Source organism: Rhamphochromis longiceps, linkage group LG9 (assembly GCF_057381845.1).
Source record: "Rhamphochromis longiceps isolate RC_006_pf linkage group LG9, R_longiceps_female_GT1.1, whole genome shotgun sequence".
Classification (NCBI taxonomy): Eukaryota; Metazoa; Chordata; class Actinopteri; order Cichliformes; family Cichlidae; genus Rhamphochromis; species Rhamphochromis longiceps.
In genome coordinates, this window is record NC_140565.1 from 20,559,343 (window position 1) to 20,571,549 (window position 12,207).

Sequence of the window (12,207 nt, forward strand, 5' to 3'; positions counted from 1 at the left end):
CATGTTTGAATTCAGAATTTTATACCTGATGGCTTTCCTGAGGCATGCTAAAGAGATCAGTATATAAAACATTTATGTAAAAGCACAAATAGAACCCCACCAAACAAACATACAAATAAAAGCATTATTTGATGTTAAATTAGTTTTCTCTTTAAGTATTCAAAAAGCAGACTATGGACAGCGTGCATTGTTTTGGTTATATATTTCTGATATGACAATGAGCCATGATGCAATATGATACGTACACAGATGGCTAATATTTAAGGCTCAGGTAGGTGGGTCATTCCTAGTATTTGTTGCAATTTGAGTCCATGTGAAGGAACTGAGATTAATGTTAAAACATTAGCTTATCTGATGAGGCATTGATGGGACTAGTTCTTGAGATTTTGAGTCTACAAGACTGAGTCAATTTTCCTAAATCTTGCCTGTGACATATGCTCTCCATACAGTAATAATTAAAGACTAAAACTGGAACTTATAACAATTAAAACTAAACCGAAAAATTACACTATGGAAACTAAACTATATTAAAAGCAATCAGATGGCTATGTATCTAATATAATCACTTTTTAGCACACGTGTGCTAAACTGCCATGTCCACAATCATCAATTATGCCCGGATTTAAGTTATAAAAGTCCAAAAAAATGTTGGCATTATCTCTCTTGCATAACCAAATGTGCAAGAGTAAGATAAGCTACTTATAATTAATTTATAACGGGACGAAGCTTCTCACAAAGACCATTAAACTGACTGTTTGTTTTGATGGAGTGTTGGTACACAGCTTTTCCAGCACTTCACCTGAGCACAGCTGTGCATGCAGCAGTAGCAGCATCATGTGGGAGTAGGCTGGGCGGGGAAAAGCCACTTCATGTGACGTCAGTACAGAAACAGTTCAGCCAGTTTGGAGAGGAGGAAGCAGGACTTCTCTGTGTACCGAAACCTGGACGTCCACGCAGAAGACACCCCCCGGCTCCTGCAGGAAGCACCAGCCGAGCCGGATACTCAAACCCAGCCCCCGCCCCAGCAGTTGCCGCCGTTCCGCGGTCACTTCACGCGACTTGCATTTAGCGGCAGAAACACCGGATACGAGCTCTGCTGCCGGGACCGAGACTTCCGTTAAGAAGCACGGCGGGGGAAAATCGTTCCAGTCGATATTTCTAGAGGCTGGCATGTAGCAGCCCCGTGTGCAGGTATGTTTACCCGGGTTTGTCGGGTCGTGAAACCTGCTTTGACGCAGTGTGTCGCTCCGGTGAGACGGCGGCTTGTTGGCAGGTAAACGTCGGTTGAACGTCGGTTAACTGTGAGCTGCAGTCTGCAATTATGTTACCGACAAGCTGCAGGATTCATTGGGTTAAATGCCAGGGAAAACGGTGAAGTCCTAATATTTACATGCAGTCGAGTTTAAAGTCACAGCGTCTCCAATAAAAACTGATTTTTACTGAATGTGTCAGCACAGCATCCTGTTACTGGGACAAAAGTTTATTATGCAAGGTATAGTTTAGAGCAGGTGTGCTGCAGAAAAAAATAACTGATGATGTTAATTGATTATTCATAAGCAGGCGTGTATTTAGTTATTCTAATGCCATCTTGGCTCCCCATCTACCCTAAGTAAAATTTCATTGATAACACAAGTTGCAGCAATCAGCAGTTTTGTGAAGTAACACTTGTCTCAATGGTTTTCTATAGAATGTTCATGTTTATAACACTCGATAGTCTCTATATATGCTGACTAAATGTGGGGTAAGGAGTTTGCAGTAAGGCTACAAATAACCTGAAAGGTAGTTTTTTTATATGCCACTACAATTGTTGTAACTTTTGGTTATCTGTAATCGCAGCTGCTGTTCTGCGTGGTAATCATTTTTGGGTTTCTGTAGGGATGGTTCTGTGGATCAGCACATCTCTTTTACAGCCTTGTTTCTTGTGAGAAAGCAACATGTGGGACATTCCCTCAGTATGTAGTATTGGGAGGTGGGAGAAAGAATAGTAAAGTGGGAAATCTGGTCATCCTACCTATAAAGTATATATTAAGCTACAGCCAGCCGCTGTTAGGTCCTCCACCTGGAAGGTTTAGCATGGTGTCTTGGTTGGTCAGTTACCAGGTGTGTAGGTGTCTAAGAGGCTGACTTCCAAACGAGGTGTAGCTTCCTTGACCACTAGTGGTACATTCAGACCCGTTTTAGGAAGTATGAGAATATTATTGCTCTGGAAAAAAAAAAGCAAAGGTGGTCTTCTACCAGTAGGAAGCCATGGGAACATGCGTTGGTCTGGATACATCCATGGGAGCTTAACTATGTAAATGTTAGGCATAGATAAAAGTGCTGTGATTGAGTGGTGATTGTGATAATGAGATGTGTAGTATCTTAACTTGAGTAGAAAGGTCCTATATAAGTACCAGTCCATTTACTATTTGAGTCTTTGCACATGTACAAAGACTGATGTTGTAAATCCTGCTTTCTGCCGAGCACTGAGTGGAGGTGAGGCCACTTTAAGTACTTTTTATGTCTTTACAAGCTTCAGGAATTTAACTGTGCAGCTCTGCCTTTTAATGTACAGTCATTTGGACAGTGACATAATCTTCCTAATTTTGCTGCTGTACACCAGTTAAATGTATTTGTAATGAAATGGGAAAAATGTAATTAAAGTGTGGACTTTCGGAAAGGGTTTAGAATAAAAGTCTGCACTAAAACTGAGGATTTGCAGCCTTTTTTATGTAGTCCCTCCATTTTCATGAGCTTAAAAGTAAACAAACTAATGTTCCAAATGTTGGGATTATTTTAATAATTAGATGCAAATCCCATTTAGTTGATGACTCCCTAAACCCACAGAGCTCAACATGATCTGAATTTCCACCCTTATCCATCTGTACTCAGTGTTTTACAGTCATTTTTTAACATTTGACTGAAATTGTGCAGAAAGAAGCTCAGTAGCTTAGGAATTCAATCTGCTGCTGTTAGGAAAATGTGTAAACCACTACCCTATTAGCTGCTGTTGGCATGCTTTTGGTGCAAAATACTGATAGCGTAACAGTTGATATTACTACGTGATATTATCAATTTGCAGATCTCTCCGTATCAACATTTATAACAGCTGATAAATGAAAAAAGTAAAGAAGAAATGGGAGAAACACCATTCAGGCACGTTATCACTGTTGCTGTTGCATAGTTTGTCCACTAGAGGGCACTGCTGGTAACAAGGTAACAAACCTGGTAAGAAAGCAGTAACAACCCCTCATCCAAGCAGAGTGTGAACGAGTAAATACACATAAAAGTACACATAACAAGTGTTAGGTACATTGGTTTATGTTTTGTGTGTATGTGGAAAAAAAACCCCAATATATCAGCTAATATATCAGATACTGGAGTCCCCCAAATATCGGTTGGAGTGATTGTATATCGGTCTGTCTTCATTTCTTTGTCAGCAACGGGCATTGAGACACTGAGACATTGTTGGAGGTTTCCTTGTCACACTTCTTTGGCTCTGGTATATAGTCAAATGAGAATGTTATTTTATGCTGTTTATTTTCACATTCAAATTGAGAGTTTGGCCTAGGATGAGAATGAGCCTCGATTGTGTCAGACAAATATGGTGTTTACAGCAAAATTATATAAAGTAAGTAAAGCAAGCATCCTCGACAGTTGCAATCTGGAACTATTAACTATGAAAAATGTTGCTGATTTGCTTTCAGCTAATAATCAGAGTTGTAAAAGTGACGTCTTCCATCCTAAACGACAGCAATTCCTAGATATTGAAGCAAAATGATGTGCTTTGCCCTGAAAAGCTTTTTGGCCAAAGCATTAAACACCACAGCTGTAAAATTGCTGAGTGCAACAGTCACACTGTAAGCCCTTGCAGCAGTATTTTTCTTTATTTGTCAGGGAGCAGATGTGCTGTTTGGTGCTAGCACACGCCCATTAATCAGTACATGTAACCCAATCTGTCCTCTCTTTAGGATCTTACAGATCCAAGGGTGCCTGGAAGGACCCTAATTAGATGCTGGTAACCTTTTCTGACCCAGAATGTCCTTTTTAACACATTAGCGTGATTGTTGGCTGAGCTTTAATAATAACACACAATTTCATTCTGTGATTTATTGCTAATCAGAGGCTCATTCATATTCCTCCCAAAGATAGAGGTTTAACTCAGCTGAAGGATTAACCCCACTTTGTCATGCCATGATTGAGAGGCCACCTAAGACCTGCCATTGCTATAACTGCTGACACCACCTCAACCCAAATCCATATCCATCTGTGCCACATAAACAAGCCAGTGTGCGGGGGGTGGGGGGACTGATCATTTGCTGTAAATCATTAAAGGGTGACAGATGTGTGACAGATGTGAGGACAGGAAGTGACGTGAAAGTGCTGTGGAAATCTGTTCAGAGCACTCCACCATCTAAAATGCATGCAAGTGTCTGGTAAGCTGCTGCATGAAAAGGTCAGTTCAGCAAAGTGGTATTTTCAAATGATTATTAGCTGAAAGCAAATCAGGTAAAGGTATTTTCACTTAATACGTTTCCCTTCCCTTTGATCATCTGCAACTTTTCACTTTCCTCGAACTCATTACCTGTTTTAAAACCTCTGACAGGCTGCAGGGCTCTCTGTAATGAAGAGGCAAGCCAAGAAGGTGCTGGAGGAGGAGGCGGTCTTGTGCTGCTGCGAATACATGAACAGACATGGACAGCGCAGCCATGTAGCAGCCTGCTGCTGTGACTGTGAGGACCTGGATGACGCCTGTGACAGGTGGGAAATGCGAGATTTAATTTTGTGCCCCAATTTAAGGCAAGATAGACAACTTGTTTTTGGTGTATTTCGATGAAAATCCATAATAGTCTTTAGGTGAATTGTAATTCGATTGATCTGAACTAGACTCCTGTCCCTTCTCTGAGCTGTTTTTGGCCAATCACAGGCCCTGCTAAAGATCATCAGTTTTTAGGAGAGAATGAAAAAAGTTAGTCGGCTAAGGATTAAAGTCCATGTTTCTTTAATGTTTTTTTTAGATTTTATAAATTTAGTAACAATTTAACATCACAGTTGAAATGTTACTGGTTCAGACTTTAGGAGATTTTCACAAAACTACATAACTACAACAAACACACAGACTGTAGTTAAATCAAGACAAAAAACGTATAATACTAATACTATAAATAAAAAGGAGCAACCTTTAAAGATCTGTTATACCAGCAGAAATAATATACAGAAAACAAAACACAAATCAGACAATTTGGTCAAATTCCTGGACTTGTCTGACCAGCGGTGCAAAATCCAAAGAGAATCACATCATTTTCATACCAAAGCTTCTAATATAGCAGTGCTGGGATCAGTGACTCTATGTGAAAGATCCTTGGTTTGACACTGGGAGGAGACATTAACCCAGTGTCATGGGGTCACATGTACACGTGTACTCCCAGTGCCCAGTCCAAAACCCGGATAAATGGAAGGGCTGTGTCACGAAGGCCATCTGGTTTAAACACTGTGCCAAATCATTTACAATCACATAACAGAACAGCTGAAAGTGCTGGTAATTCTCTGCTGCTGCTTGCATTATATGTGCAAAGGGCACAAACTGTCTTGCTTGTTCTTACAGAGACGCTTTAACAGAATTATAACCCAGAAAGTAAATTTAAAAATGTAACTACTGTCTTAGTTCTGTCTATCTAAAACAAAAGATATCAGATAATTTTATTTCTACCACATCAGTGATGGAAGTAAGGAGTTACTTTTTTCAGTAACGAGTAATCTAACTAATCACTATAACTATCGTTACAACGCCGTTACAGTTACTAACAAGGAAAACTATTTTTCAACAAACAGACGGTTGAAGCTGTCTTCAGCTTATTGCACCTTATATCAGTTGCACGGAAGCAGCTGTCTATGTAAGTAATCAGGGCCCCCCAAGATCTGGGTGCTACAGCGTTAAGCAGCTCCGCGCGCTCCCGCGGACGGCAATCACTTTCTCCCTGACGATCACTTTTTGGCACAACACCTGGAGCTAAGGGAGCAAAACAATCGCATGAGTGCTGCTGTTTGACTGAGGAAGAATGAAGTAGTCGCGGTAAGCCAATCACATGACAACTTTAAGATGACAAAGCAACAAGGTGATATATACCAGTTTTTAAATTGTGTTGATAGGCCACGTAAAACCAGAGTCATGATAAACAAAATATACGCGGTGTTTGTTCCTGAATAGTTTTGTCATGTTTAGGACAGAGCTAGCAAGCACTCTCTGCTTATGACCAAACAACAACAACAACAGCAAAAAACCTCTACCCTTTCATGTTGGTGGAAAAATGCACCATGTCGACCAATCAAAAAATGATATGGCAACATGACATTTGGTTGTTTAGGAAGAGGGGGAAGTTTTAGGAGTGATGGTGAGAGAGAGAAAGAGAGAGAGACAGCAGAAAAGTTAGTTAAGTAGTTAATGTGTTGTCTTGTGTAGTTAGTGTGTAGTGTTGTGGATAGTTTTGTGTTGTGTGTCAGAACAATGAGGCGACTGCTGTCTCCAGGTAGAGAATAGGAGTGATACACCTGCTGCTGTCAGACCTGCAGGTATCGGGCTGTGATGTTCTCCTTTATAGTGGACAGAAATATTTGGAGTGGCACAAATAATTTGTGCGCCATCTTATTGAATGCAGAACAGCTGATTGTTATGTAAATAGTTTGAAATTGTTATTAAAAAAAGGGGGTAAAAGGTAAACGGCTGCAAAAGCTGTGCATATGATTTTAAAATTGACAATTTATATTTGCATTTAAAGTTATGAAATATGATTCATTAAACACGTTTGTGGTTGTTACAGTAAAAAATCCAACTTTTTCTACTCTGATATTATGTTTTTTGTCTGATTTTAGATCAATTGTGTTAATACAGTATGTCAAAATGAAAACATAACTGTAAATTCATACACGCTGAAAAGAATGATGCCAAACAAGGCAAAGTAAATAGTTTTTAAAGGTGAAATGTAGAGGAAACATCAAAAGTAGTTAAAAATGGCCAAATCTACCCTGGACCCCAGAGGATTAAACTTTTTTTTTTAAAGTAATGCAATAGTTACTTTTCAAGTAATTAATTACTTTTAGAATCTTGTAACTCAGTTACTTTTTTGAAGAAGTAACTAGTAACTATAATTAATTACTTTTTCAAGGTAACTTGCCCAACACTGTACCCCATTAAAATCACATTTTCATTGAGGCCCACTTATTCTGAGATATTTCGTAATATGAAGCTTTTTTGTATTCCTGTTGGAAGGGTCGTAGAAGAGAGGGGAAGACCTATAATTTTCGGCCTCAGGTGTGATTTGTGTGTGCTTGTTGCAGCTTTATGGCCCAATAAGAAATGCTTCATTTGCCGTCACGTCAGTAAATGTTGGGCTCTTAATAGTTCCATTAGTCGACTAATTTGGTAGTCAGAAGCATGAGTCCTGCTGATGACTGAATGCTTTATTGTATCATCAATATCAGGTTTTTCACATAGTGACACTCAGGGTATAAAAATCACATTGTAATTGCAATCTGCTGTTTATTATGAAAATATGATGAATGAATAACTTGTATTTGAGTTCTCTGTCTGTATTTTGGGTGCTTGAAACATGTTAGTAAGTTCCCTACATGGTTACTTTAATTAAAAAAAAGTATTACAGCTTTTCCGTTACCTCATCAGGTTTCTGAAGAGGAAACCTCAGAAGCCTGAATCCCTGTCACAGGTGGCTGCAGTCGTCACAGATCGGATTCGTGTGCCGTGGCTGTGGGGTGGAGCTCGCAAGGTGGACCTGTCCATCATTCCTCCTCTTCTTCTCCTTCCTGCCCTGCTGCACCTTGCTGCTCTCCACTTCCTGATTGGGATGGTGGTTCTGACAGCTCTGCCGGGCTTAGTGCTGTGGTACTACTATTTCACCCACCGTAAGAAAGGACGGACCCTCTTCTTCCTCAGCCTGGCCCTTTTCTCCTTGGCGTACATGTACTACTTGTTCATCACTGAGGTGTTTCCACGTGGGGATTTTGGACTGCTTCAGCTAGCGCTGGTAAGCGTCGGGGTTGTCCTCACCCTGCTGGCTCTTTTCCACACCAAGAGAGATCCGGGCATCCTGCACCCAAACGAAGAGTCCGTTCACAGCAAGGTGGCGTATTACAGCTCCCCCACAGGCAGAAACCCTTCCCTCAGTGGTGGGAGGCAGGATGTGACGATGACTGTAGCCAACCGGGCTGGGGTGTCGGAGCATGCGGAGGAGGAAATGAAGGAAAGCAACCGAAAGAACTGGTGTCAGGCATGCAGGATGGTGCGGCCCCCCAGGGCGGGGCATTGTCGCATCTGTGGTGTCTGCGTGCTGCGTCTCGACCACCACTGTGTCTGGTGGGTTCCATTCAAATTCCTCTCACTCGACCTGCCTGTCATCACTGCTTTCTTCTCCTTCAAACACTGAAGTTGTTTTGTTTGTGACCTGCTTCTTTTCTGCACAAAGACCACGCAGATCTAAAATAACACCTTTAATTTATAAGAGTTAAGTTACTCTGTCTTTGCAGGTAATGAGCTCAGAGAGAATGAATATCTTTGTCCTCTTGTGTCTAGCTCAACATATTTTTTTCTATGTTGTGTTAACGTCACAATTTCCTTGCTGCCATCCTTCTATACCATGCACGCTCCTGCATGTTTGTGTGTAGTGTAGTGTAACCCTGGAGTCTCAGTACAATGTTTTGTCTGCTTGTGTGTGTACACGTGTGTTTGTGCGTCCCCTCCTGTCTGTGTCGGGGCAGGATAAACAGCTGTGTGGGGCAGGCCAATCACCGCAGCTTTCTGCTCACGCTCGTCCTCTTCCTGTTGACGTCCCTGTACGGAATCAGCCTGGTGCTACAGAGTGTGTGTCCACGGCAAAATCTCCTCTTCGCCTTACTCTACTGCCCAGGAGTCTACAACCAGTACAGGTAGTGGAAACAGACATACAGTTCTGTCAAAAACTAAGTATACCCCATTAATCAAGAGCTTGTAGAACCACCATTAGCAGAACTTTGAAGTGGTATTTTCTGTTTGGCTTTATCATGTTGCTGTGAAGGAATTTTGGCACATTCTTCTTTACCACATTACTTCAGTTCATTGAGGTTTGCAGGAATTAATTAATGCAGAGCTCTGTGAAGGTCCCACCACAGCATTTCAGTCAGTTTGAGGTCTGGGTCATTGCAACACCTTTATTCTTTTATTTTTCAACTATTCTCTTGTAGATTTGTTGCAGTGTTTTGGATCATCATCCTGTTGCATGACCCAGTTTAAAACCAAGCTTTAGCTGCCAGAAAGATGGCTTCACATTTGTCTCTAGAATACTTTGGTACACAGAGGACTTCACGGTCAAATCAGTGACTGCAACATGTCCAGTTTCTGTGGCCACAAAACAAGCCCAAATCATTTTCCCTCCACCACTGCACTTTATAGTTAGCATAAAGCTTTTGTGCTGATATGTGTTTGGTTTTTCTGTGCATTATGGTCAAACATCTCCACCGAGCCAGGATACATGGGCATTACATCAGGAAGGACATCTGGTGTCAAATCTGTGCCAAGTTGTAACTTTCAGATTCATTCACTGTTTGAAATAAGGGAGCAGCCTTAAATGACTATTCATGTATGTGTGTATTGATTGGAAACTGTAAAGATTTCCAATTTTTATGCATAGCTAATTGAATTCTGGCACTAGCATCAGGGCTGTAACGGTTCTGAAACAGAGACCAAATCCAGAATGAAAACAAGGCATTGCCCCACAGACATCAGGAAACACTGGTGACAAATGGAAGGATAATACCACTACCATAAGCCACACTACACTAGTGGCGGTGTTATCTTTGGTGTCAGCTTTATTGTGAAATACACAGTTTAAATCAACTTTTTTGTTTTTTTGCAGAGAAGACTTGTTGCTGTAAAAAAAAAATAAAAAATCTGTGTAAATACAGGTTTATAATCAGCTCAGTAAGGTTTGTATATAATGACGTTCAGTGACCATGTGGACCTGTGGTGGTTAATGCTGAGATCTAAAATATGGAAGTGAACTAAAAATGAATGAGAAGAAGTGTTTGAGTTTACTTTTAATTCATTATTTCATCACAGGTGATCATACATGTAATTTATTTCCTCATTCGCCTTCTCATTGATCTCCAGTATGTTGTCCATATTCCAATATGATGGAATTAGTCTGTTATGGCGTCATTGTGATGTCGTAAAAAGTGTGTTGTACAGCTCTCATATAATCTGTTACTCGATATGGTTTGACTTTGTGTCCTAACGATGAATGTCAAGGTCAAATGCTTAGCAACCCTAGGTACCCAAACAAATGGAACAGATTATATACTCTGTACTAGTATTTATACTAGAAAGAGCATAATAAATAAATCAGGCTCTACAGGCAGGTTTCCTTAAAATGTAATGTAATCAACATATGTATTCACAGTGCCTTATTAATTAAAATTAGGAGCCTCTGTATTGTTACCCTGTGAACAAAATTAAACATCTTAACTGCACAGCGTCAGTACTTGTGCTTAAATAAACACCCACAGCTGAGATAGAGTCCACAGAAAATAGGGTTGAGAGCCTTTTTCGCAGCAATTAAGATCCTCACTGACCCACTGCACAGCCATTTAATACTTTTCCCAGAACTACCAGAAGTAAGTGAGGACCTTCCATGAGCATATTGAGTGTCTGGCTTTTTTCGCTCTACTGAATCACTTTCAAGAGTACCTTGAAGCATTAAGCTGTTGGAGAAAGATTCACAGTTTTTGCTCAGAGCAACGAGCATGCATGTGAAGTAGTTCAAATGACTAGTACTGGCACTGCTACTGAACTCAGAGTTAAAAACTGTGAATGAGTATCATGCCCTCAATATGTAAAAATACTGGTTCTTTTAACTGTGATCTGTCCATTTACACCCTTTTAAACTGGTTACACTAAATATTTTATCTTTGAAAGTGGCTGAGCATGAAAATAAAACCCTTTTGCTGGTAAAAAAGAAAAAAATTGACTACCTCCGTCCTTGTCTGTGTTCCAGCACTGCTCTTTGCTTCACCTGTGCGTGGTACAGCAGCATCGTGACGGGCGGGTTGCTTCACCTGCTGGCGATACAGCTCATCAACGTCAGCTACAACGTGACCGAGCGCGAAGCCCGCATCGCCCTGCGAGAGAAAACCGCTCGCAGCGCCTACTGGGGACTCGTCGTGAACACTGGCGCCTATTCCCGAGGTTTCCGTGGCAACTGGTCTGAGTTCATGAGCATGGGAGACAAAGTGATTCCCCCCTCTCCCACTGACTTGGTGTGAGAGACTTGTGATGCAATGCTGTTTAAAGTTTGGGAATTGTGGCTGCTGGTGTGTTAGTGTCCACTGGATGGCAGCATGACTCCTTTTAACTGATTGGACGTGCTGCTGGCAGCAAACCTCAGAGCTGCTACGTTTTTAACGTGCAACATATGGACTTGCACTGACTTTGACACTTAGCAATAACAACTACTCACGCCCATAAGATGCACATACTGCCATAAATGTGAAGGACATGCAGGATCTCCTCTATGCAGCTGGTCATATACGTCACCTCTGCCAAACAAATATTACTAGTCCTTCACGCTGGATGTCTTCCTTGACTTGAAGGCTGACCTTATGTCTCCCCTCCTTCGTAGTGCCTTGATGCGAGACAATAACTCCAATCTGCTGATCCTGGTGGGGACATTTTGTCTGAACACAGCACAAGATGATGCCTCTGAGTGCACAGATAGGATATTCAAGGAGGCTCTCTAGGGCTCACTATAACCTTTTCATCATTCACAAACAGACTGCACTTGACCTTACTTGGCCTTGTGAAACGAATTCATGGATATTTATCACAACTAATTGAAACATTTTGGCACAGGCCAGATAGGCCAGCTAATTTGAAGTTCCACAGCAGCTGATTGCTTAGTTATTACCACACGGTTACTTTGACTCTTTTAATCCGTTTCAAAACTGACTCAGAAATGGAACAACTCTTAGATAAATGGAAAACGCAAATGAATCAATATGTTTTGGCATCAGTTAGAAATGAGTTTTTCACTGCTTTTGGTTCTCACAGGCATTAAAGGGTTTTTTTGGGGGGGTTTTTTGTTTGTTTTTTGTATTCCAATAATTGCTCTGGTTGATTTATGTGTTTCTGTGAAAATATTTTATAAAATAAATGTAAGAAGTGTGCAGTGTGTCATCTTCCAGAGT

At 40.9% G+C, this 12,207-nt stretch overlaps 1 protein-coding gene across 2 annotated transcripts; it reads left to right on the forward strand.

The window, feature by feature from the left end:
- The first annotated feature begins 881 nt into the window (after positions 1-881).
- Positions 882-12,171, forward strand: zdhhc23b (zDHHC palmitoyltransferase 23b). Of its 2 annotated transcripts, none has more exons than XM_085418755.1 (5): positions 882-1,273; positions 4,586-4,740; positions 7,658-8,347; positions 8,749-8,916; positions 11,019-12,171. In XM_085418755.1, exons 2-5 carry the CDS (start codon positions 4,604-4,606, stop codon positions 11,284-11,286), a joined length of 1,263 nt encoding a protein of 420 aa, XP_085274881.1. In that variant the 5' UTR covers positions 882-1,273; positions 4,586-4,603; the 3' UTR covers positions 11,287-12,171. The 2 variants fall into 2 exon arrangements, with proteins under 2 accessions (XP_085274881.1, XP_085274879.1); XM_085418753.1 differs by having other exon boundaries at positions 882-1,191; positions 11,019-12,168.
- Positions 12,172-12,207: the final 36 nt, after the last annotated feature.